The sequence below is a fragment of the Anopheles bellator genome, chromosome 2 (genome assembly GCF_943735745.2).
Source record: "Anopheles bellator chromosome 2, idAnoBellAS_SP24_06.2, whole genome shotgun sequence".
In the NCBI taxonomy this organism is placed as follows: Eukaryota; Metazoa; Arthropoda; class Insecta; order Diptera; family Culicidae; genus Anopheles; species Anopheles bellator.
Genome location: NC_071286.1, coordinates 8,188,813 through 8,214,845, shown reverse-complemented (window position 1 = coordinate 8,214,845; position 26,033 = coordinate 8,188,813). Strand labels below are relative to the sequence as shown.

Sequence of the window (26,033 nt, the reverse complement as noted above, 5' to 3'; positions counted from 1 at the left end):
ACATAGACCTTAATTATGAGCTAGAGTCGTACGCACGGGGCGTACGCACACCACCCGGAGCCTGTGCCACTTGTTCCACAGGTTCGACCTCCACGCAAGCCTGGCCTGGCGGGGGGATAAGGGCCCACAAATCTCGCCGACACCAGCACCGGGGAGCCACCGAAGGCGCCCTGCCCGAGGGCAAGAAAGAAGGTAATAAATTCACTGAACTTTTAATCAATCGAACAAGCGGCCCTATCCCACAGACCCCGGGAGCCTGTTCTGTAGCCTCTGATGCTCGGCCGATGTTCTGCTGCCACTGACCCCCCACTGCAGGCCAATCAGCTCCGTACCCGTTCATCACTGATTTGATTAATAACACACACATGCCCGCCAGGGCAATGGGACACCGGGACACGATCGGCGAGGTGTGGAACGGTTACAAAAACATTGTCACCAAGTGCGTGCTTGAAAGTCTTGCGTGGCCGTGGCGTCCCTGAGCGTCGATGGACAAACTTGATTAGTCTTCCTTCGGAAGGAAAAAAAAGGGCGTCCACGACGAACCACGAAGGTGATCCAGATTCCTGTTTGGTCCAGAGGTTTCCTGCGCCACCATAAAGCATAAAGCCGTTGACAGAAATGCTGACTGGACAGGTTGCTACCGGTCTTGGCGGCACGCACCTTCCGTTCGCCCTTTGGCCTATTAGCAAATCACCGACGAAGGCGACGACGGCGAGCCAACCCTGAAATGGGGGGCCCTTCAGGTCGGCTTAAAGGAGCCTCGCCAGCTCGGCCGCAAGGTGGCGCCCAGCACGTTCTCCACCACGTTGACATCCATCATTCCGGCGGCGGCGTCGGGGCGAGTTAATTTAATTCACCGTTTACCACGGTCACCGGGAACCTTCGGCAACGCTTCCGTGCAACCTTGGCGACCGCCCATCATCCCTCGGAGCACCGACTCGCAGCCTTCAATTATGTTCCATACTATGCTGTGCGATCAAACGCACTGTTAATGAGCGATCAAACGGGATCTTAACCGAGCATTTAGCATACGAAGGACTCGATCGACCACTCGATTTGAAGGCTACTGCTCAAACAATCGTTAACCAACGAAACCATTTAAAAGAGCGGGGCCAGCGGGGCTGTAAATATGATTCCCCGACAACTGCAAGGAGTTGATAAAACATAATTAGCGCCCCAGCCCGCCCGCCACGAGGAACGCAGAAGTCGGGAGTGATTTATGTGAACGCCCGGCCTGCACATAATCGGACGCCGGTCGTCAAATGGTTGATGAATCGGGCGGCCGCATTATCTACGCGCGCAGAATGCATGCCGATAATGCTGCCGCCACTATGTTGCGCTGGGAACTGGGGGCTGCCGGCGAAAACCATCGACCAACGCCGGATATCGAGATGAGCCGAGATGGCCGCCTCTCACGGCCTGATGATGCTGATGCTCCCGAGCCAGAGTCTGGGCCTGATTTTGATGCATCTTAATGCTCGGCAGCGCACTATCATTATGGCTCATTATTAAATACACCACCACCACCACCAGCAGCAGCAGCAGCAGCGCCAGTGCCACCGTCACCGCGGCCATGTAAACACGGAACCCTGGTCTGGCCACCAGGCACGACGTGCGAATGCGTTTTCCATACTTTTTGTTTCCACCCATTTCTGGACGGTCGCTTCGGTGCGCTGTTTTCTTCCTTGTTTATTGCCCGCCCGTTGCCGATGGCCGTTGCGATGTCGTTCTTTTCACGTCGTTGGCGCAACCTTGCCACGGTGGACCTTAAAATAGTTTATACGTTTTTGAGCGCCGAGCGAAGCTTAACGCTATATGGTCCCTCTTTATTCCATGTGGGGAAGATTGAAAAGGGCACAACAACGAATGATGCGCCCATAATTAAATACGTTGAGTACCGCTAACGTAAGGCATAAATTGCAGGCTTTTCAATAAGTTTTGAGCTTCAACAACGAAGGGAGTTGCTGCTAGCCTATTTAGGATTTAGTATCGACGTGTCGCAGTACTTTTTGCAATTGAAAAATTAAATATCGTACAGTGATTCAATTGTGGAAAATTTAAATGCAAAGGAAATGTATGAACGAATGTTGAAAGTGTCTAAGGACTCTTGGTCTTTAATTAATACAGTAGAAAGATGGGTCGCTGAATTTGATCATGACAGTACAAGCCTTGAAGACGATCCACGTCAAGGACGTCCAAAACAGTCACAGCACCTGAAATCGTAGGACAAATACAGGAAACTTGGAACCATCATCATGTTCCGGAATCAAAAAAGAGGCTAAAGAGTGGTGTGAACCTGGTTCTTCGGCTCCGAAACGAGTGTTTCTTGTCCAGAAATCGCCCAAGAAGTTGTTAACATCAGTTTTTTGGGATGCGAAAGGAATTTGGTTTGTAGATTACTTCCAAGCTGGTAAAACAATAAATTCCGATTGTTATTGTAGCCCTAAGACCAGCTTAAAGAGAAAATGAATTAAAAGAGACCCGTTTATCGCAAGAAAAAAATCCTTTTTCTTCAGGACAATGTACCGTGTCAGAAGTGCATTTTGATAATGGCAAAAATCCATGAATTAAAGTTCGAATTGTTGCAGCATCCACTGTATTCACCACATTTGGCCCCTAGCGACTTCCATCTGTTTCCAGATCATAAAAAATCATGCATGGAAAGCGGTCTTCATCAAATGATGAGGTCATAACAGCTGTGGAAACGTATTTTGGAGCCCTTCCAGTTTCTCACTTCAGAGATGGGATGCATAAATTGGAATATCGCTGGAACAAGTGTATTTATTTTTAGGGAGACTATGATGAAATTTTGTGTTTCTTATCGAAGCCCATAACTTATTGAACAACCCAGTATTTCATGTAAACAGTGAGATTGTTTTAGTATTAATAGACTCAAATCCGCGTTTTTTCGTTGTTTTTTTCTGGCTGCTAATATGTTCTCGGCAGATTATGTTCTCCTGTTACTTTTCCCATATGGTGAATGTTGATGATCAGTATTAAGTAAAGCTCCTTTCATCAAGAGCCGAGCAATTAACCACTGCAACAAGCAGATCGAGTAAAGCTTCAAGCAACAAACTGTTTGCTGTTCGGTCACGTAAACGCACACTGATTCAATGTTATCATAATCTCGAGCAAAACATGCGATAAAACACGTTTTGGGGTTGCTCTCGCAAACACAATACACCGACCCAACCGGGGCCCTGGGTGCTGATGAAGGATGAAGAATTGCAAACGAATTCGATTGCTCCATTAGTATGCGCGGCTGCGTGCGATCTGTTGCGACCCAGAACTCCGGAGGTACCCAAGCGTCCGGAGCTTAAAACAAACCGAAGCCCAACGAGCCCAACGAGCCGGCCCAGTTTACCTTGGGCCTGGGCCGCGTGGAGCGCCTTACAAGCCCCATGGTCCCGAGGTCGCCCGGCCGGTGCGCCGCAAGAATGCAAACACTTGTTAAGTGTAATTAAAATTGAATTACAGAAATTTTCTTTCCACAGATTTTTGCAAGCGAAAATGAATTATGATTTTTATTTAATGAACGCAGAGTGGGTCGCCGTTGTTAGCGGCCGCTCATCAGCGGGCGACCGGGCGACGGATGCCGGGCCGGGGCCGGTCCCCACGGGTTCTCACCACGTCGGGGTCGGGCGAGGGAAAACTATTAACCAGATCCCTTCACATGACAATTGGCATGTCAGTCGGCAGGCAGGGCAGGCCGCCCGGAGTGGTCGTGGCCTAGACGTGCCCTGTCTAGAGTCTTGTCCGGCGGGACCCGGCTTTCGACATCGCCCATCACCGGGTTTAACGAGCTGCTCGCCAGAGCCGCTCGCCAGAGCCGCTCGCCAGAGCCGATGGTGGTGGAACGCCTTAATGCGAAGGATGTACCCGTGGAGTGGCCCCTCCAGCTCGGCGCGCAGCCAACGGGACCCATCAGCACCGCTGACGGATCGTTTGGCTTGACCGGGGAATTATTTACACTCACTTATTTATGGCCATTGACCAGGGGCGGCCCACCAGGGGCTCGGGCGAATGGGAATTGTGTGTTCCAGCGCCATCCGAACACGCTTTCGTGCCTCGCTTCTGAGAGCGCGATTCGCGTCGGGAGTGGCCGCATCCAAAGTGCAAGAAAATCATTACTCGAGACCCTAAGCTGGGCCGCGGATTCAGAATAAATTGAGCGTCGTTTAGATTTTCAATATGCTCAAGGCTCAAGGTGTGGCGGGGACTGCTCCCCAGCCAGCCTACACGGTCCCCAACGGCGCTGGGAACTTCATTGATCTATTTGTGGTTGTGGCGACTGTTGCGACATGCGTTATCGGTATCTGATCGACGGAAAACGGTCGACCCTCCTTGTTTGGTGCGAGCCCCGCCAGCGCGGCACTCCTTTTGCATGCCACCTGCGATAACATCTCCTGAGGACTGAGATACAGCGACCAGGAAATGGTTGGCTGGCAGAAAAAGGAAAAACCCGACAAGCGGGCAGTGAAATCGGAGCCCGCATCGCCCCACCGTTTATCGCAGCATAAATCGAAGCCCCATCCGGTCGGGTTCCCGGGAGAATGTCGCTAAACGGTGGCAACGACATTGATGGTGACATTCTCCTAGGAGTTGTCCGCTGACAACATGCCCAGATTGCAGAAGGACACTTGTAATCGACACATCAGCACGGAGTCCGCTTCTGACACGTACGCATGACCTCTGAGCAACGCCTGGACCGGTGAGGCCCATGGTCGTGTGGCCGGCTGCTCGCAGAACTCATCCGACTGGATGCTTTCATGCGGCAGCAAAAACGGTGTCCTCGGCTAGGCATCTTGGCCCGTCCCCCGTCGTGGTGCCAATCGATCGACAGGAGACGATGATTTATAAGGAATAATTTTAATTAATCACCATTTCAGGCTTCCGATCGATCGAAATGCACCGCGGCCCTTCCCGGCGGGCAGGAACGCCCAGGGACAGGACAACAAAAAGCGGAGGTGCACGCACACACATGCTCCGCACAACCATTCCGAGAAGCTGCCGGAGATCCGAGGCCCAGAACGGGCTACGTGCCGTACGTGAAATCCGCCGCCGCCCGCCCCGAACCATATCGGGATCGGGGAGGACCTCCGGGACCGGGCCACCACATGACCTCGCCCGGCCCGCCGGGTGGGGAGAACCATAAATAATACATGGCCGTTTCCATCGGCAGAAATTGCGCGGAACATGCCCAGCGGTCGCATACCGACGCGGTGTGCGGACCGATCAATCCGCGGGCCGTGGGCTCCGCGCCGTCGATCAGGATAACCGGGGACGACGGGACAACATTCTAAGATCGTCCCCAGACGTCCCAGGAATGGAGAGCCGGCGGAGTCTGCGGTCGCTCCATACGTGCAGCAATGCTGTCGGCGGCCAGCTATGGACCCGTTGAGGTCTTCAGCTTCAGTGGCCTCCCGCCATGGCACAATAGAGGCAGCGAAGCAGCCTACACACCGATCAAACAAACCAGTTCCGGCGTTGGGCGGATCGCCATTTTCGATTAATGGCACAACGGATCGAACCAATCGAATGGAACGCGACCGGGCACCTGCGCGCTCTGATAACCGCCGGACATTATGCAAAGCAGAACATGAACGCATGATGTCTTTTTGTAGGGACGATAAGCTCGATCCGCGCTCGGAGGTCCCTCGACTATCGCAAGGGTCGCTCGAAGTCAACCGTTCTGTCTCTGCCGTGGCCAATAACTTCATTATCGATCGCTCGGGAGGGTCTTATTGCAATTCCCGAGTGGACCAGATTAATGGACGGCCATAACACGGACCTTGATTCGAACGGACGCCAACGCCAACATGCTCGGCCGGAGAAATGTTGCGGCCTGCCTTTCACCGTGGCTAGCCCGTTAGATCGGGAGGGCCGCCCTGTCCGGCGATGGCAGAAGTCAACAAACCTGCGGAGCAAGCTGCGTGGAGCAATAAAATCTCGCGACGACGCCGATGGAGAGGCAGCCGAGGGGGTGATGGCAAACAACCGTTGCTCCTAACGCGGTGCGATGTGTGTGACCATGTGCTCGTCTAACGTCCCGGACCCGGAACGGTACCGACCGCCCGCCACATGTACCGTTCTCGGGACTGCCATCCGTCGCAGAACTGCAGCGATCTGCGGCGCGATCGAGTTCCTGTTACTGAGCCCCCCTGAACCTTTACCACACAAAGTGTAATTAATGCCCCAGCATGAAGGTAGTGAAGGCCCGAGAGCGTCGCCGTGATGAAATATTGATGCACTTCGGAGGTACTTAGATTGTTTTAATTTGAAATTAATTTGTAATCACACAAAACCTGTTCACCGGGCGGCCATCAGCAGGGCGCACCAGGATTCATATCCCTGGCCCAGTACATAAAAAAGCTAGACATACTCATCAAACTGCTTTACCCATCAATCAACGGAAATTCGCAAACTAAACTTTTCAAATGCACTTCTCATATACAGGGTGTTACATTAACGATTATAAAACAAAACCGGCTGAATATTTTTCGATGCTTGAACTTTTATTTGAAAGGTTCATTCTTGACATTTTTTTATGTAAAACAATTTTGGTAAAATGTTCACTGCAATTGACTTCGGTAGCTTCGGTAGCTGTCCTGTTCAAACCAAACGCCGTCCAAGTTCTCAGCTTCAACTTCACCGAAAACCAACCAACCAAAATCCGCATCTAATAGCCACTCGTTTTGGCTGCATTGGCTTCTCTTGCACGATGTGTGGTTTTTCCGAACCACAATACTACCTTTTAACATAGCCACACAGATGGAAATGATCTTGAATGAAATGTGCTTTTGACGAATGATTTGGCGACCTACCACTATGGAAATAAATTTTTCACGTTTCCCCATTTTCTGCAACCAGAATAATATTTTATACATAAATGTCATGAATGAACCTTTCAAACAAATGTTCAACCATTGAAAAATATTCAGCGGTTTATTTTTTTATAACCAAATGAAATCATGCATCGTTAGTGAAACACCCTGCAGAAAACAATGCTCTAAAACTAACAAATCGGACTGAATAAAATCCTCAAAATGGTCCCTAATTTACACTGATCCTGAATCGATCCTTTAAAGTTAATTAGTTGTTAGGAAACAAAGGTTAGGTTAATCGTTATAAGCAGGATAAAATGACTCAATGCCACGTGGCATAACACATAATTTAAATAGATTTCATTCAAAACTGTCATTTCAATTATTCTGATACCTTATAGGCATACTAAATAGCTAATTAATAAATACATCTCTGTACTCTTATCAAGCATTTATGTCTAATAAAGTTGAAAGTTAAAAAATACCCCTCGCACAGGCTTTATGGGTCCGGGCGACTAAGCAATAACGTGAGGAACGGCAAGAACATGTAAAATGGCCCAGCCCCGTAATGTTTGTAACGTCTTCGCTGCTTGCCGACGGTTCTTGTCTAATGAGGTGGCACGCAGCTAATGGCCACCGTGTGCTCATCATGAAACCATTGCGCCCAGAATGTAGCTCCAGCTCGGCTCCAGCTCGATACGTTTATGATTCCGGTTTGGCCACCGTTCCCGGCGTCTGATGGGAACCGCGATGGCGCGATGCCTATTCCGTGAGGAATCCGTTTCCGTTCGGGTCTTAGAGAGCTATGTCAAACATCCAACGGTAACGTCAATAACTGTACTCCGTCCGTCGGCGGCGCCTGTCGCCGGGGCCACTGACTCTGGGTGCATCTTGCGCTAAATCTGCTGCTGCGGCAATGGATTGCGTGCTCGGTGCAACGAGCTGCTGCGTTTTGGGCCTTTCGAAATCCCGGTTTCGCGTAGATAGTTTTTTTTTCTAATGAACCCACTGCACGAAGTTATGTTGCACTTATGCTGCCGTGTTTCGGCGAGCCCCGGGTTTCGGGTTCGAGTTCGGGCGGAAACCCCTCCCGACCTCTCGCACCCTCACGGGGTCGCCCGGAAGCCCCTGGAAGGCCCGGGGCTCTTTGTTCTAACCTCTTCCTGCTCAAGGGTGCTTCGGCCCCGGTGCAAATTAATCCCCAACATCACTTTCAAGTTTTTCCTGCGTGCGTGACATTTGCAACCTTCCACATCAACCCCAGCACTCGTTTCGTTTTGGTTTTCCACGTTCCACACATACAGACAGAGACAGAACCAGAGCTCAACATAGTTCGGTGGGCCGTTGGTGCCATTTTTAAATCAAGGCACGCCACCGTCGGCGGGCTGGGGCTTATTTGCCTACGCTCGCGACAACACCCCGGCTCCCGATGATGATGCTATCGAAGACGGCCCATCGTGTAAGGTACCCCCGCGCCGCCCGGTACCCCACCCGGTAGGGTCCTTACAACCTGCGCGGTGCCGCACGGTGCCGTTTGTCATTAATTCTTAATTCCTTCTTATTTTGCGCTCACCTCCACCAACCGAGACAGTTCTCCGTCCCTTCCCGTCTTCCGTCCAGCCGTGTTAAAGTGCCACGGGTGTTTGTGCATGTGCACTGCTGCTGCACAAGTGCAGCCCGGCGCACCGACCACTTATGCTACACTTCATCCCACATGTTAGCAATTTGGCAAGCGAGTTTCTAATTTTTTAAGGTTCTTTGCACCAGACTGCCGGCTGCGCGCGTCTTGCCCTCCGACCCTCTGCCCCTCACGGTGCTCCAAAAAGCAAAATGGTCGCCGGAACCGAACGAGGGCCCCGCGCTTCTTCGGCGGGGCACGCACAAGCACGGCGGCGCCGACACGTTTGGTGGCAATTTCAAAATCATAAATGTGTCCCCATCGCACACGCGAAAGATGACAATTCAAAAAAGGGCTACAAAAGGATGAACCCCGGGGTGGAACGGGAACTCCGCGGAACGGTTAATTTATGAGCGGTTATGGTGGCTTTTTACAGGTTTAGTTTGTGCGTATTCGGTAGCCTAATCTCGGTCCGGTAGCAGTAGGCGCCCGGTACTAAAGTCTGTACTAAAGTGTTCTAAGCCGAACGTAGTAAGCTGCGCCAGGCTGTTTTCTGGAGGAGATTTCGGACCGTCTCTGCAAGTGCCAGTTCCAGTGCAAACCATCGGCGAGGCCGGCTGATTGAAAAGTGGATAGTGAAGTGAAGTTTTATTTCAATTCCGTTCTTTCTACTCCCGTACCCCGGATGCACCAGAGAGAGAGACTGGGCTGAGCCGGAGTAGCTGGCGAAGGCGCGAGTGCGCGCGCCTCGGCGTGGTCAAAGACTGTCGCAACCGCGACAAGGACGGCGCAGAGTGGATAAGCGAGCCCGGCGACGAAGAAGAAGACCGAGCCGCAGACACAAAGCGACAGCCGCCGCGCGCATCATGGATTCCCCGCCGGTCTCGGGGCCAGGGGGCCGCAAGGAAGGTCCACGGCGGCGGCGGACACGGCTCTGCTCGGCTGATTGCTTCGCCCGATCCCAGAAAGTCGCAGACGCGCGCGGCGCTCGGCGATGCAGGAATGCGAGCGTCCTGGAGAGTGGAGCGTCGGACAGGATGCACGCACACCAGTGCACGCCCCGACAGTTGTGTGCGTTGTATTTGTTCTTCCAGCAGCGAGGAGATTCTGTGTGAGAAGAAAAGAGTCTGGGCCAGGGCGTTTGGGTTTTATTTGCCCACCGCCTCCGTTTCTTCCCCGCGGGCCGGAAGTCAGAAGGCGGCCGCTCCCACCACCCGCTGGTGACCCTTTCCGTTAATGCGAAGATGCGTGACAATTTTTTTCTATTCTTCGCTTGTTTCTTTTTTAGCATCTTTTCGACGAGTCTTTAAAGCGAGCGAGAAGTCGAGCAGTTGATTCATTTCGCCTTCATTCAACGCACGCACACAGGCAACGGTTGCATCGCCTGCTGATGCTCCCCCCACCGGCCCCCAGCCCCGCAGAAGAAATGGCGAAAAAAAAACTGCGAATAATGGGCGCAGCGCATACATGCATCCTCGACGGACAAATACATGCACAGCCCCCGGTGCGTGTACATGTGTATGTGTGGTGCCAAGTGTGAACCGCGCGGGTTTGCTGCACTTCTTACCGGGGCGCAGAAAAAAGGGGGACGACAGGGCATTATGCTCGAGCGCGAACGAGAAAGGCACAGGGAAAGGGTTAGCGAATGGGGCCGTAAAAAGAAATGGAAACCCGGGGTGGGTGAGAAAAAAGAGTCGCGCACACACGCAGACAGGCAGAACACGAAACAAAACAGAGTGAAACGGGGCGAGCCTCGCTGGGCTGAGCAGGAGCAGGAGCCAGGAACCGACCGGGAGGAACCGACAAACTGGAACCGCGGAACGGACGAAGAACAAAGCAAGAGACGCGCAGACAGCACACGGCGGCCGAAACACGAAGCGAAAGAGCACACGGCACCGAACCCCCTGGGCGATGCTGAGGCAGAAAGAGCAGACACACACGGCGGCGAACCCTGCCAAAACCGGCGGGTCCTGGCGGCTGGAAGGGCCGCACCCGGCCCGGGCCGGGGAACCGCGGCAGAACGTTGGGCGATCCATTGCATAAGAGATTTTTCCATTTTTACGATCAGTCTCGTGGTGGATCTTCTAGGATGCGGTTTGTAAAAATCGCGGCGACCCGGGCCCGAGTCAGATGCCACCGCTCGATCCACAGGAGCGGACGCGCCCGACCGTTGGAACCCGCTCGGATCGGAAGGAAGCCGTTCAAAATTTCAAACCGCCCCCCGGGAAGCTTCTGTGGCCGTGGCGCGTGTGGCAAGTGGCAACTAGTGCAGAGTGGCGTGTTCGTTGCAGTGCGCGGCCGGCCGCAAGGCTGGTTGGTGAACTTGAACTCAGTGCGCTCGTTGAAGATCAATGCTGGTGTGAACGCCCTCCCGGAGACTGCCGCGCTAGTGGAAGTGATGGTTCAGCTGCTCGCGCGACGGCCGACGCACGAGTGCTGCAGTATCCTGAGCACCACGCCAGCCAGCAGGATAATGGTCCCGCAGCAGGTCTGTATTAAGGTGCTTAATACTTTACTTTAAGAAAATCGCTTTTCCCCTTCATTTTGTGAGAGAAATAGAAGGCTCTACTGTTCTGCGTGGAATAGGGAACTTGTTTGTACACAACATATCGGTTTTAAGGAAGCCTATTCTCGATGAAAATCCATCGTTTGATCATGTTTTAAATATAAAATACAAGACATAAGGGAAATCGACGGGAAAAGAGATTCTGTGGAACCTTTTCCTTGGACCTTATTAGAGACTTCAATCAGTGGCTCCGCCCGTAGATCGGATTCGGTTTGGTGCTTTTTACTTTGGTAACATTTTAATTTTCTGCTCAATAGTGGATAAAAATGCTTTCAAAAGTAGCCTCAAAAATAATTCCACATTTTTCACTTTAACGTCTGTTGAGGGTTACCCGTTACACGCGGACCTTCTGGAGGCTCCTTAACCCCGTCGCCGCCCCAGCCAAGTCTCAGCGGGTTACTTTCGTTTTCATCTCTCGTATTTCTTAAATTAGCACGCAACACTCGAGCGAAGTGTGTTTCCACCGCCGCCAACCGACAGCCAACAAAAGGCCGGCAAACCCCTAGAAAATTGCGACCCGGGGACACACACAGGGGTGGTAAACTGCAGGGCCATGGGGTGGCCAGGGGGGATGCCTTACGAACGCAGTGCTGCAGTTTCTGCTAGATTATTTGCAGCCAAACTCTCTGCACACTTCAAACCCTCACGCCACACACACGGGAGGGCACACATAAAGGGCAAGACACCGGCCGCAGTAAATAAGCGGACGTTAATTCCGGCGGTGGCGGGGCGAGGGAGAGTGTACGGGTCGGTGGCGTGTGTCGTCGCCCCGCTTTGCCAGTGAACGACTCTCCATTTTTGTTTTTCGCAAGATACGCAACGCCAATCATCGTGTTCTGGCAGCAAGATTGGTGAAAAACAGCAAGCCCCGCGCGAAGCCCCGAAGGAACCCGGCCCAGTGCGGGAGGGCCCCCGCCCCGAGAGATGCTTGCATTCTCGGCGGGGGGGCCCCCCAGCGCATCGTGCCATGGATTGCAACGGCTGCCGGCGCACACGAGGGAATGAGGGAAGCAGGGGCCGCTCGGCGAAATGAATGATGAAAAATTAAGGGGCGCAAAGTAAAACAAAACGCAACGCAACGGGCAGCAACATAAGAGGAGCGGGCTGGCTGGCTCTTGACGGGAGCTGAAAGAACTGGTGCGCTCCGATCCGACCGGTCGGAGCATAATGTGAGCATAAAAAAGTGTATCCTTCCCGCGTGCCGCACTCGCGCGCGCCCTCTTGAATACAATGAGGGCTCGCACACACGCGCACGCACACAGAAACGCTGCGAAGAATGGCATGAAAGTGAAAAGAAGTACCACGATATGGTGACATCCACGGCGGGAGAGGAAGTTCGTCCGACAATCATCATTATCCTCGGCCGAGCCCAAGTGGCATCAACGAGCGTCGCGCGCCCCCCCCCCCCCGTGCGTGACCGTGACACTGGCGGTGGGTGGCTTGGAGAGCATAGAACCACCCGGACCCCCGGACCCCCGGACCCTCGGTGGAGCGGGCTGCACATCATCTGCCGGAGTAGGAGTTGCAGTGTTTCGGGACGGCACGGCTTCTTATTCGCCGCCGATCCTTTACTTCGCTCACTTGCAAACTGCAAGAAGCGTTTGATTCGGGGGGGTCCCCCTTCTTTTCGGGCCGCAGCAGTGAAACTCGAAACGGCGCTCATGCCGGCCGAACCCGAAATTGCATTTATGCTGCTGCCGTGCCGCTTCGCCTCTTTATGCTTCGCTAATGCTCTTCGTATGCTCCAGGGGCCGCCGACAAGCGAATATGGAATAAGCGAACCGAAGGACAAACAAGTAAAACACTGGTGGGCACTGGGCGCCAATGGGAGAGAGAGAGAGAGAGAGAGGCACTATGTGTGTGACACAATGGCCCACTGTGCGCACACGTACACACGTATGTGTGCCCGGTTGCTCCCGTTCGTACGCGCGGCTGGACTTTAAAACGCTTTCCCCAACATACTCGCTTCGCGCATTCGGCCACCTCTCTCTCTCTCTCTGTCTCTCTCTCCATGTCTCTCTCTCTCACTCTCTGCTGTATTACTCTTTGTACGGCCGTTCGTTAATTCTTTCGCACATAATGTATGCTCTGTGTGCAGTCTGCAGAGCTGCATTGTGCCGCCGGTCGTTGGTTGCGATCGCCCTCCGCGTCCGGCGATCAGGCGAAGGGCTTCGCCGTGTGGCCACCCTGCGTCTACGTGTATGTGCGTCCGTCCTCCTCAAGCCCCTTTGGCGCACCCGTTTGCGAGCCCATTCGAGGGAATAAATCCATGAATGGTGCGCTGCGAGCTCAGTGCCACAACAGGAAAGGCGCAACCGAAGGGCCCGCAGGCTCACGTCGGTGTGCGTGCTGAGCTGGTGGTGAGCATAATTTTCATGGTCAAAACAATTTGCAAACCGAAGCCCCCACCATCTTCCATTTTGCATTCCTCGCGAACGGGAACAGTTTAAGTTGCTGGTCCCTTTCGATGGCTGCCGGGCCCGGTGCTTTATATCACATTTTATGAAATTGCATCATCGTCGGTCAAACGATCCGGATCCGAGACCTTCACTTCCGGTTTGATGCCGCTGCGACGATGGAAGGAATTAATCGGCCGCCCGCCGACCGGCCATTAATAACAATCGGTCACCGGTCAACACCCAAGCAGGCGTTCTGAGCGTTGGCCGCAGGTCGATGCGCCCCTGAACCCTTCGAAGGTTGCCGCGTTAAGTAGAAAGATAAATAAAGTGGCCGGAGCCAGAGACAAACACGCGAAGGATGCGAGCGTTCAATGCATCGTTAATGCTTCTGCCCTTCCAAACCCCACCCGCCGGGGACCCAATAGTTCCCCGGTCCGAAAGAGATGCTAAGTGACCGTAGCCAGCCAGCCCGGCCGCCCGCCAACCAGCGACTGTTTGATTTCTTCTGCCTATTTACGCACACACCGAGTTCTATGGCCCCCGGTGCCCGTTGGTGCATTGTTTGCGTGTGATCTTCACTTCGCTGCACTTCTCGGAATCCATCCCACCCGGTGGGGTCCCGCCGAGCCTGACGAGTTTGATTAATAAACATAAATTTCGTCTCATAAATACTCTACTTCAATAATTGAGAATACCCGACAAACCTGTCACCTGGCCGAACCGTCTCTCTCTCTCTCTCTCTCTCGGGTGCCCAGTCCCGGTGGACAGTAATTTATTCAAGCCGCGTATCGACTGCTTATTAAACACAAAATAACAAAAACACAATGGTTTAATTGGCCGTAAAAACGAGGCCCCATCACGAGAGGCGCAGAGAGGCTCGAATAACCTGGCATCCTCGAGTCTGCCCCCAAAACAGCGAAGAAAAAAAAAAGGCAAGAAACACAAATCTGCAGTCCGTGCCGTGTGTAGGCCACACGTCTAGACGTGTCGGTTGAGTTGGCGCAGGTAGTAGGCGCGCGTCAAGAGCGCCTCCCTCGCCTCTGTCTGGTCTGGATGGAGACGCAGAAGATAACGTTTCCTTGGGGCAGACCCCTGTCAGAAGGCGTTCGATCCGAGGGCAGGACGCTCCTTTCGGGTGATATTATTTTCGGAACCCATCAATCTCTGCAGCCAGCAGCTGAAGTCCAGCCAGTCAGTCAGGGTGGATGATCGCTACTCGATCGCTCACAATGTGCCAGCGGAGCCTTATAATAGGGTTCGGCCTGATTGCCGGTGGGTTCTTCCGGGAAGCTCGCGGAGCGCCGGTCCCACGGGGATTCTGTGGCCCGGCTTTTACGGCTTTGCGAAACTGCACCGTAATTAGCTCAGCTGCTGCTGCTGCTGCAGTGCGCGATGCAAAAATGCATCGCGCCGCGCAGCGCAGCGAACCGGCATCAGGGACACAAACGCGCTCCGGAAACCGGTTCGGGACCGGAATGTTCGCCGCATGGCACGGGTCGTTGTCTGGCAGACGCCTCTCTCTCTCTCTCTCTCTCTGTCGCTCTTTCGTTCATCGATCGCATCTTCGGACCTTCGGGGATCTTCCGCCTGTCGGAGGCACACGGAGACACTCGTCTCGTTAAAAGCCTTCCCCAGCCTCGGTGAAAGGAGGTTTCGCGCGTGTGTGCCTCGGAGTCGTTGCAGATTTGATAAGTTCATCGCTGCTGCTGGCAGCCGGCCATTAGACGAGTTTCTTAAAAGGCATCATTCCTGTTTCGAGTCGAAGCCTTCCCTCGGGTCGGTGTTTGCTTCCCACAAGCTGGTGACTTGTCGCTGCACCGCGTTCGCACTCTGAAACGTACTCTATTTTTAATTAAAAGTCGCTTTCCACAAAATAATGTTGGGCGACCACGTGTTTCAGGGCTTACAAAATGGAACAAACCTACAGATCCCTCCGTCAACGGGCAGTAAGTTGGCGCGCACGGCCAACAGAACGAAGCAACGCCGTCCTCAGACGTCGTCCGACTCTGGGCTCTAGGCCCCGGGCGTAATTATAGGGAGTCAAGGTCGCTTTATTGTCTCGGCGCTTCTCGGCGCTTCTTGGGCTTCTTGGGCTTGCCGATGCCGATCGACAGCGAATTCGCCGAATCGCCTGCACCCTCGCCATCCACATCCGCTCCGCGTGGTGGGGTCCCGAGGCGGAGGGGCGCTCCACCACGTCCGGCCCAACGTCTCGCTCGCTTCCGCCATTTTCCTTTGATTCCGTTCCGTTTCATTTCCTTCCAAATCTCGACCGACGGATCGTCGGTCGGGTTGGAGCGACGGACGCCTGGCTGACGGAGTCGGCTGGTTTGTCTGGCCCTTTTTTATGCGTTGCCTTGAGCCGTTCCATTTTTCCTTCTCTCTCTTCCCCCGTTTCTCTCCCAGGCGGCTTCGCGGGAAGGCGCTTCCCTGCGATTCTTCTTCTCCGTTCTTCGCTCCGGCGTTGGCGTTGGTCTGTCTGCCCTTTCGGTCGGTCGACCCACACTGCCGGCTGCCGACGCACTTGACTGCAACTCCCGAGGGGGCGAGGAAACCCGCTCAGATTCAACGTGCAACGTGCGAAGGTGAAATTATAATAATAAGAAGCGGAGGGAAGCAGCGAAGGCGATTGCGAAAAGTATATAACGCCAGTGGCGAACGGGGTAAATGGCGAGGAGCACACATTATGGGCAATAAAAACGTCAACATTTCGTTGATCGTGTGTCGGGCACATAGCGCTGGCCAACGCTGGCCTTCACACGAAAAGCTCCAAGCCCGCGTAGTGCCGCTTGGGGGTCCCTTTGACCGAGATTTCTTGGGCCCCCGCCGACAGTCGCGCCGTTTCACTTTCTCAGACTCTTTCCCAGACTGGAACCAGGGGATCTGGCAGGAACCCGTCGGCGTCACTGAAGCAAAGAACTAAACCGCACCTGGCTCCGTGGACCGCAACCAACGAGAGGGACCTTCATGGCCCACGGACCACACAAATTACAGACCGTGCTCTCTCTCTCTCTCCCTCTCCCTGGATCACCACAAAGTTCCTCACGACCAATCAGGCAGACTTCTTTTTGCTCGCCGGTCTTGGGTCGCACCTGAAAATCACGACTCAGGGTTTTGGACTCTGTCTGTAGGCTGCATCCCTTAAGAAATCGTTCTCGTTCAGCACCGGAAGTAGCTCAACTTAATCACGCCAGCGTTGCATGTACGTTGTAGGCCGATTGCACAAATTCCCACTTCGCTCGGTTGATGGAGACGCCTGGTGGCTGTTTGACCGTTCGATAAATTATTTGCTTTTCCATTTATATTACTAATTTTACGTCCCGACATGCACACGAAATATTCAAGGCTGCCCGTGAGTTCACCGTGTGCCTATTACAACCTGGAGAAATATATTCAAAACGGCCCCCATTACGATCCAGCACGAAGGAAACACACACCAAAAGGACTCATGCCTTCAATGTGCATAATGGCCAAAACCGGGGGGGGCGCGTCTGCGGTGAGAGTGCGTGAGTGTTTCAGGTTTGTTTTGTTCTCGGACCGACCACAGAAACCGGTGCTCGACGTAAACCTAGGGACGACAGCAGATAATTTCGAAGCGAAAGCCCCACAAACCCCCGATGGGGGGATTCGAGTCGGCCGCAACGCGTTAAGGACACCCTTTGAAGAGCAATCCCGCGGCATCGAGGACCGAGCCTCGTCCTCTGTCGTTCATCACGGATCCTTTATGTTGAACTGAATGAGCGCTAAGAACACATCCAGACAGACCTGACGCGTCCCTTTGGAGGTAAACGACGACTCTTTGTGACGATTTATGTCGACTAATGTCCTAAGTGTTTATGCATTTCCTTATGCAAAATCGGCACAACCTTTGACCGCTTAACCACTTTGTAATAAATTTCTTTGTTTCATAAAATAATCGCGCAAACCGTCCGATCGTGGCCCCCGGCGATTATGAGCCTTCCCATGACTTGACGGCAACAATGTTGCACAGAACGGCACCGTCCGGCACGGCCATCGGCTGGCGATCGATCATACGAATTTTGATCATCGCCATGGCTGTCCCTGGAAGCAGCACGTTTACCGCCCCGTCCATGTTGCTCCGGCGAGGGAGAAGGCAAAGAAACGCGGAGAACGGGATGCTGAAAGTTATGGGGCAATAAATAAATGGTCGGCCGACGGCCCAGAGAAGAGGGAGAATTTCGCAAGCCCTTTTAACGATCCGATCGGATACGGGCCGCTCATTTGCGCCACGCTCGTACGTTGGTTCCATGACGGTGTCCGGACTCCGGGCCAAAAAATTTCACCATTCACCAACGATGATTGTAGCGCAACCGCTTAACTCCCTATAAAAATGATGAAATATTAATTATTGTTTCCCTTTGAACCGTTCGAGTATAGGAAGGTTGATGACCATTTTTTATTAATTCAAAAGACAACGGACTATAGCGGATGTCACCGTGGACGGCGGATGTACGCGGGACAATCGCTGATCACAGATCACGCCGGAACGTGCTCTCTCCCGGTGCCGGGCGACGGAAGTGGATCGGCGAGACCTGCATTCTTCGGCGCCTTTCCGAGTGGGCAACGCGTTTCAGGAATCTTTTAATGCATTTTTATGTTCGATTTATTTTTGCCAGCAAAACCATTCAAAACGAAGCCCCCCTCCTTAGTGATGGCGCAGGAAGTGTGTCTGGCGCAGGCGCAAGACTGCCTGTGCGCTTCGTTCCCGTAGGCCGATCACGTACCAGGTCGCGCAAACATGTCACCGGGTCCGGGTCGAAGCAGTCCCGCAAGCTTGGGGAACGTGGGACCTGTCTCTGCCGGCAATGAATTCATCAAGCATCGTCATCGGATGACTTCAGCGCCCTGTGCCTGTGAGGCCGCCAGTAGTTCCGAACGGTGTTGGTTTGTGTGGAAAAAAGTGAAAATACAACGTGCGGATTGGGCGCTGCTTTGTGGTTTGGAAACGTTTCCGGAGCCTGGTAACTCCACCACCGTTGGCGAAATTTGACTGCCAATGGGAGCTGGAGTTTCCGCGTGCCGAACGTTAGCTCAACGATCACCACGATCATTTCATTCGCACACAGCGCGAGTGCTGAGGAAATAAGGAAAAGGAATCGGAACCATAAGGTAAGCGCCCCAAAAACCGAGTGGAAGTCAGTGGAAGTATAATATAAGGATGCGATGAATGTAAATAAAATAAGACCGGAGATCAATGCATATAAAGAGTGGCTTTCATTTGGCTTTCAAAACTTGGGCCAGACCGTGTGACCGCGCGTGTGGCCTGCGAAATCGCTCGATCGCCTTGGAGCGCGAACGGCTCGCGAGACGACGACGACGACTTGCCTCCGAAAGGGCAGAACGACGCTCGAACGATCGAGACATTAAGAAGCCGAAAATGGAACAAGAAAAAGGGCGAAACAAGGGCAAAAGGGCAGTTGGCTGGTCCCCGGCCTCTCCCCGGTTTTCCGAACCGTCCGAACCCGGTCCAGCGGAGCGACACCGGTCGGTCCTTCCATTGTCCGTGTCCGGCGGGCGGGGATAAAAACCAGAGCTGCACGAAACCGGTTCTGGTGCGATCAGCATCGCCGAAGAAACTGACTGAAGGACACTTGTGGCCGAGCGAAGCGGTCTGCTACCCGTCCCGCGCTCCTTCGGGCCTCCGTCGTGGGTCCTGCAAACGGGACGGGCCCACCAACCCGAAGGTTCAGCCTCTTCGAACGCACAAGGAATCCAAAGGAACAGGGGACCCGCTTAGAATTCTGCCATCTCGACAAGGCCGACGCTCTCAGACCGCCGAAAATGCATCTCCCCCAAGAGGCGGACGGCCGAAAATGCTGCCAAAAATGGAGCACACAACCGGACACACACATTTCACACGCAGCGCAAACCATTCCCGACACCACGCGCGTGTGATTATGTTTTATGCTCTGCGGGACCAACGAGACGCGCCGCTAAATTCCTTCCCAGCATAACGAGCCGCAACGTGCAAAAAAAAAAACGGAACGGCCAGCCTGCCCCTGTGTGCGTTTGGTCGCTTCGCTTCCAACCCGGTTCCAGCGGACGGGCTCGATTCGGAAATCTGCGAAAGATGGCCAGGCCAGTCGCCAGGGGCAGCAGCAGAATCCGGCGCAAAGAAGAAGCGCTTTCGGCACTCGGCGAAACCCTTAACGGCGCTTTTTTCTTGTGCCTTGCCCCTCGCCGCTAGGGACGCGGCCAGCGCTCCTTTCGAATCCTTTCCCTTTGCTAGAAGGTCCGCGCGGTGCGTTGCGTGGTCAGCCTCGGCAGTCTCGGCGCCCGATCTCGATTCGAAGGATTCGTTTTCCGGCCCTGGACAACTCCTGCGCTTCGTGCGCATTAGCATAGTTATGTAAATTGACCCCTGTGCCTGTGCCTGTGCCGTAAGTACATGGAGCCGTGGAGGCGCAGCGAATGCCGAATTAATGCCGAAACACCTGCGGGCAAAAGTGGCCAATGGACAGACACACACGCAGCATGCAGGCGGCTTTATTGGCGAGTCACGAAGGGAATTCGGGTTTGGCTCTAATGATACGGTCGGCCGCTGGTTCCGATCCCGCGTTTCGGTCCAAATTGGCTGTTCGCGGACGCCAGGTTCTTATCGCCGAGCCGTGTTGATGTACCTTCAAAATCGATTATCGTTGCGATGAGTTTGGCATGCCAAACAGATTGCGCGGACATGCGGACAGTGCCAACCGAAATCGGATACTCCCCAGGTTGGGTCGAATGACGATGAAGGGAAGCAACGTGACGAAAATGGTGAACTTTTATGATTGAAATATACTTTTAGTTAAAACCTACAGAGATTTTCTATCGAAATGCCTTAATGCGAAGCTAGGAAAGGTTTGTTCTGTACATTTACCGTACCTAAAGCGCCATTTTTCCAATCGTTTGGTAAACACCCACCATTAGCGGCCATTTTTCAAACCGACCCCACATCACTGGAAGCAACCGCAGCCCCCACGCTACATTTTAGCGTTAAAATACGCCTCGGTTCCTTTGTGCCATAGACCGCGATGCTCCTAAGCGGCGTCCCGTTTCGCTATTTCCACCGAGACCCACGGCCGAACCGAAGGTTCTAGGGGCCGCAAGGAAGCCCCCTGGAGCAGAAGCAACACAATCGCACCGCGATAAACATCTCCATCCTGCTGCGAGCCACCATTGTCGCGGCGAAAGAAGCAGGTACGGAGGGAAGATTTCGATCGATAAATTGTTTCTTGTAGCTGAAGGCAGGAAGACGATCGGGCGAACGTCCCGGTTCGTCGTGGTTCGTGATCTTCGACTTCTAGCACACCCTCGAGGAGCGAACTCGAGAAGCCGCCGATCGCCCTGGCAGCTGCCGTTTCAGGTTTTGCTGCGGTCGTGGCCAGAGAAACCGATATCCAACGTGGCGACCGCAAAACGGGATGGAACGGTTCGCAAAGGTTTCCCATAGGGCCGGCCAACGCGTGGCGACTTGTGCAGTGGATGCACCGGGCAACCCTCTGCCACCCTTCTCGTGATGCAGTTTGTATTCCACCATTATTCGTCGTTAATCTTTCTGACGAATGATTAATTCGATGGCGATTAAAATCTATTACCGCGGGGAGGAGAAACGGTGCATGGCAATAAATGGTCTAGACGTGGCCGCGGGACGGGAACGGAGAAAATGGGCCAGGGGAAAGAAAGAAATTATTGCTATCCATGGCTGACGGCAGGGTGAACGACGGCAGCCTGATGTGGTTGATCTTCACCTTCACCCGGGGGCGACGGACTAGGAGCACGCCTAGAACGAAATGCAGATTGAGTTGGAGTGAAGATTGAATGGTGTGTGGTTTGTGGTTACATTTTGTGTTCCCTTTGCACTGACCGCAGAAGCATTGGCACTGCTAATGCTGCTTCCGCTAGCAAACGCCCCGAGAACCTGGGCCGTGTCTTCACCATGTAGACGCCCATGCGGTCAGAAAGGAAGTAGACAGCTTTGGTTATCGGTTTGTTAACCCTCTCCCGGTTCGCCCGGAACCCGGTATGCGGTTGCAATCATCCTTCACCGAGCAACTATGTAGCCGATCGAAGTTGATTATGGTTGATCGTGGGTTTGTCGTAGTTTTGGCGGATTATGTTCAGTGCAATAATGGCACTTATCAATTTCACTGTTGGAATTTAGTTATCTGGAAATAACTATAGGATTAGACGGATGAGTTCGTTTCAAATAGGGAATGCTACGAACGCACCGTACTGCATGATGATTGCCTACATTTAGGCGCATGTAAAATAAAGAGTACCCCTAAAAGTATGCAATATGAGCGGCAGCTACATTATTCCGGGGTCACACGAAAGCATCCAAATCCAACATTCATCCCAATTGGTGCATTTATTTTGATTTTATTTTTCTCTGCCACATATACATTCTAAACTGTGGCCAGACATCGTAGACGGGAGCATCGTGAACTATGGAAGCGACGTACGAACAGCCACAGTCGGAACCGGCTCACTCAACGGAACCAAAATCTCATCCTAACGGCTAATCGGGGTAAAATTATTGGGGGGACAATAGAAACATAACGCTAGGTTCAAACACCGGTAAACTGGAGTACTGTCCGATTGGCCACATTTGGTGTGCTGAACTTTCTCCTCAAGAAACAGCCCAATAAACTTACGATTCGAATAAACTAAAACTAATTATGGATGATGGTAAGAAAATCCCTTTATCTAGAAAACGTAATGGTACGCAAAATCCACGATCTGCCAATTCAATCACAATGAATTTTAAAAAGAAATATGTTAATGGTAAATAGTAGAATTTTTTTTAACCGAAATTGCCATCCCGTTCTCACGTCGATGGTTAGGGAATCGGGCTTCGCTGGTTGTCGAAATCTGCGGCACGCTGTCGTTGGTGGTCATGTAGCGATGCTATTCGGCTCCGTTCGGTTTCACGATGCGACGGATCATTCAATGTCTCGGTGCGGTCGGCTAACGAGCCACTACCGTAAAACCGTACCTTCGCGAATAATTTATTAATGCTAGCTTTAATCACAAGTAGTAGATTGGCAATCTGTGGAGCAACGGAAAGACGGTTAGAGAAGCAACGCAGGAACGGCCAGTCCGGCGAACGTACTCACCAATTGCGTTAAAAGCTAACTAGTTCGACAGATCGCCTGATCGGGTGCGATCGAGTCGAACGGATCCGATTGCATGCGCGTTTGGTTCTCCATCACGACCGTGGCGATCGGTTCGATGCGCCGCACAGACGACAGTGATTTCTCCGGTGACTGGGGAGACCAGAGGCGCACCTCGTGATCGATACCGCTCGTGGCCAGCAAGCAGATGTATGGGTGCGGCTGCACACAGTTCACGATCAGTTCGTCCGCGTGATAGATCGAGTGGATGATTCCGCTGTTCCGATCCCAGACGAAGAAGTTCCCGTCATCGGAGCTGCCGCAATCGGAATACACAGTACAACACAGTGACCCCCAGAGCACCCTACCGCATACACTTACCCTGCCACAATGTAGTTCGAGTCACCGAAGTAGTTTGCCTCCTTAATATCCGTTTTTGTATTGCAGTGCCCAACGTAGCGGTCCTCATAATCCACGGCCAGCGAACGCCAGTGCTGAAATCGACACGAATCGTTGGATGGGTTGAGGTCAACACGAGGTGACAGCGTGACACCGGCCTTACCTTCTCCTTTTCCGAGTTAGATTCGGCCTCGTTAGCACTCCCATTATCGGTCGGACGGTGGCGCACCTTGTCCATCTCTATGCCGATGTCCTTCTCCAGCATCAGCACGCCCGGATTTTTAGCGTACGATGGAAACCGACGGATCAGCTCCTCGAGGCACTGTAACGATTCCTGCAGTTGGCCCATTTTAAGCAATGCCCGGGCCAACCGAAAGTGTGCCTTCACATAGTGAGGATCCAACGCGAGTGCCGTGTGGCAGTCGCGGATTGCCGCGTAAACATCTCCGTACCTTGAATATGACAAAACACGAAACAAGTTTAAGGACTGATGCCGCCCCGTCTTCTTGTCCGAACCGGTCCGAAACAAACCAATTGCGTTTCATCAGTGCCGTGGCACGGTTGAGGTAAAGGATGGCGCAATCCTTGCTGTTGGCTTTCCGGATCGCGAGCGTGTACTTGTGAATCGCCTGCAGGAAATGATTCTTCTCCAGATTGGCGTTGCCCTCCTTCTTCAACAGCTCCACGTCGGGCGGGAACTTGTGTTTCGTCTTTTCGCCGCCGCTCTTGCCGATGGAACAGTCCTCGACACTGCCGTTCATCGTCGATCCGTTCGGCGCCGGAGCCGGAAGCTTTGGCAACTGTAGGAACTGAAAATGGGCGCGGTGTTAGAAGTTGCAACATCCGCGTGCCCGCCTCACTGACGCCTACCAATGGATGGCGGGTACTGTTGATGTCGTAGAGATAGATGTGATCGGAACCCATGTTGGCCAGCAGCTCCGTGCCGTCGGGACTAAACGTCACGTACGTGACCGCTTTCTGGTTGTAAAAGAGGGCCTTCTCCATGGAGCCAAGGTGGCCCGGCGAGAAGTACTTCACGCACCCATCCTTCGGAATATTGTCCTCCGTAACGGCGGGCCCTTGATTGATCTCATAGCCAGCGAGCTACGTGGGGGGAGAAGAGAAGAGTACAAGCCTTTCAATGGTGGCCACGTAGGAACCCGCCCTGAGGGGTACTCTACCTTGGACAAGGTAATCATCCGCCGATCGTACAGCCGAACGTAGATATCATTCGTTCCTATGGCCATCAGTTCCGGCCGCTGCGGGTTGATTGCGATACACTTGATCTCCGGAATACCGAAAATGTAGTTCTTCAGGTCGATCAGCACGTTCGCATCGCGCCCATCGCAGTTGTGCTGCTGGCGCAGGTCATGCTGCAACACGGTTCCATCCTCTGACGCGGACCAGTACAGCTGCATGCTTCTCGGCGACGTTTCCAGACGCTTCACGCGCTGCATGTGACAGGTACACTTCCGGATCGGATAGTCATTCTGGCGGTTCACGTCGAACACGAGCGTTTTGCAATCACCGGCACCGGTCGCCAAAAGTGAGTATCCGCGCTTTGGAAGAAACTACAAGCATCGGAAGTTAGCGGGATGGTGGTAGCCCCCTTTCCAGATCCCCACATTACCTTCACGGAAAAGATGTTTCCCTCGTGTGTGGTCACCAGATCGTAGAGCCGCTTGTGCCGGAACGGGTCCCACAGCATTACGTGAAAATCGTCCGAGGCCGAGGCAAGGATGCTGCCGGTGTCGCTCCACTCGAGACAGTTCACGCATCCATTGTGTCCTTTCAGCTCCACCTCCAGCTCGATGTTGTCCACGAACTGGGGCGCGGTTCGGAGCCGGTTCCGCAGCACGCTCTCGATGTCCCAGTACGGCCGGTCGGCCAACATTTGCGTTACATTCGTAACATTGCCATACTGCTGCTGCTTTCGCTTCATGGCGATAGTTTCTCTGGTGCGACTGTCGGCTCCCAACAACACCGCGCTACTTTGATCCACTGTCTCAGGACACCGGTTTACGTCGCACACTATGTGCCTGATTAGATAGTTTATCGTCCTGTCGCGCTCGTAATGGCGCTCCGCGAAAAAGGTTGAATCGGCAAGCGAACCGCGAATAAAAACAGGATTTCAAACGACAGTACGTCACCGTGACAGAAAGATGTGCCACCTTCGCCGGTTCTTTTCCCCTCGACACTGAACTGATCCGTCTCTTTCACTCGCGCTCTACCTTATAACCATCCATCTCGTTTGGCGCTGGACACCAATATCACACACTTTCGACGATAGCACGGGAGAATCAAGGGAAGAAACGCATTCAGCCAACGCTACTTCGCTTCACGGACAACGCCAAACGAAATATTAATCGCACAGTTTTACACCCGCATCGCAATCGGCCACGATCGATGGAGAGATTGTTGATCGATGAGAGCCTTTGCAGACTGCCGATTACGCCGTCGATTGATTGTCCGTGCGACCAGCGGACTGCGGTGTTTTGGCCCCCGCGAAGAGGCGCACTGCCCAACAGACGTAGCAGCCGTAGCAGCCTTGCGAACTGCGTTCCACACAAGTTCGGCCACGCTTCTGATTTATATATTTCACTGATGCCCTGTGCCTGATGGCCTGATTTCGTATCACATTCACCCGCAGTTCCTCAGTAATGCACGGATGACAACAAACCAGCAACTGCATCCCCGAATCAAAACATTGGGACTGCTGAATGCACCTCCGGCGGCGTTACGAAGCGTTACTGCGGACTTTCACCCGCCGCCGTACAGAAACAGTTCTCGACGGTTCCTACTGTAATCACTCGCAAACTACTGTGCCAAAGTATTTGTACTTAAGTATATTGGACCAAAGTGAGAACATGCGTTGAAAAGGAATCCTCGCGGATGATGGTGCCGGCTTATGGCCATTGGAATGCGCTGGTGCTGAGCAGTGGTTTAACGGCACAATCAAAACACGCTTGATTCTAATCCTTGAGGTTTATGGGATCGCATCAAAGGGAAATTCACTCGTTTCAGAACGTCCGCGACCAATCTTCGTCCACTTTATTCAAAAATCTCGCTAAATTCGCTAAATTCGCTAAATTCGCTAAATTCGCTAAATTC

General features: G+C 53.2%; 1 protein-coding gene across 1 annotated transcript; it reads right to left on the bottom strand.

The window, feature by feature from the left end:
• Positions 1–21,887: 21,887 nt before the first annotated feature.
• LOC131209530 (WD and tetratricopeptide repeats protein 1) lies at positions 21,888–25,373 on the bottom strand. The gene is made up of 8 exons (XM_058202619.1): positions 24,553–25,373; positions 24,104–24,493; positions 23,793–24,026; positions 23,454–23,731; positions 23,059–23,374; positions 22,905–23,017; positions 22,527–22,839; positions 21,888–22,459 (listed from the first exon to the last, which is right to left on the bottom strand). Exons 1-7 carry the CDS (start codon positions 24,862–24,864, stop codon positions 22,542–22,544), a joined length of 1,941 nt encoding a protein of 646 aa, XP_058058602.1. The 5' UTR covers positions 24,865–25,373; the 3' UTR covers positions 21,888–22,459; positions 22,527–22,541.
• Between the last annotated feature and the right edge of the window lie 660 nt (positions 25,374–26,033).

Coding starts and splice junctions, on each gene's coding strand:
- LOC131209530 (XM_058202619.1), bottom strand. CDS start 24,864: ATGAAGCGAAAGCAGCAGCAGTATGGCAATGTTACGAATGTAACGCAA. Junction 24,494..24,552: donor GAAACATCTTTTCCGTGAAG/GTAATGTGGGGA, acceptor CGATGCTTGTAG/TTTCTTCCAAAGCGCGGATA. Junction 23,018..23,058: donor CGGTGTCACGCTGTCACCTC/GTGTTGACCTCA, acceptor TGTCGATTTCAG/CACTGGCGTTCGCTGGCCGT.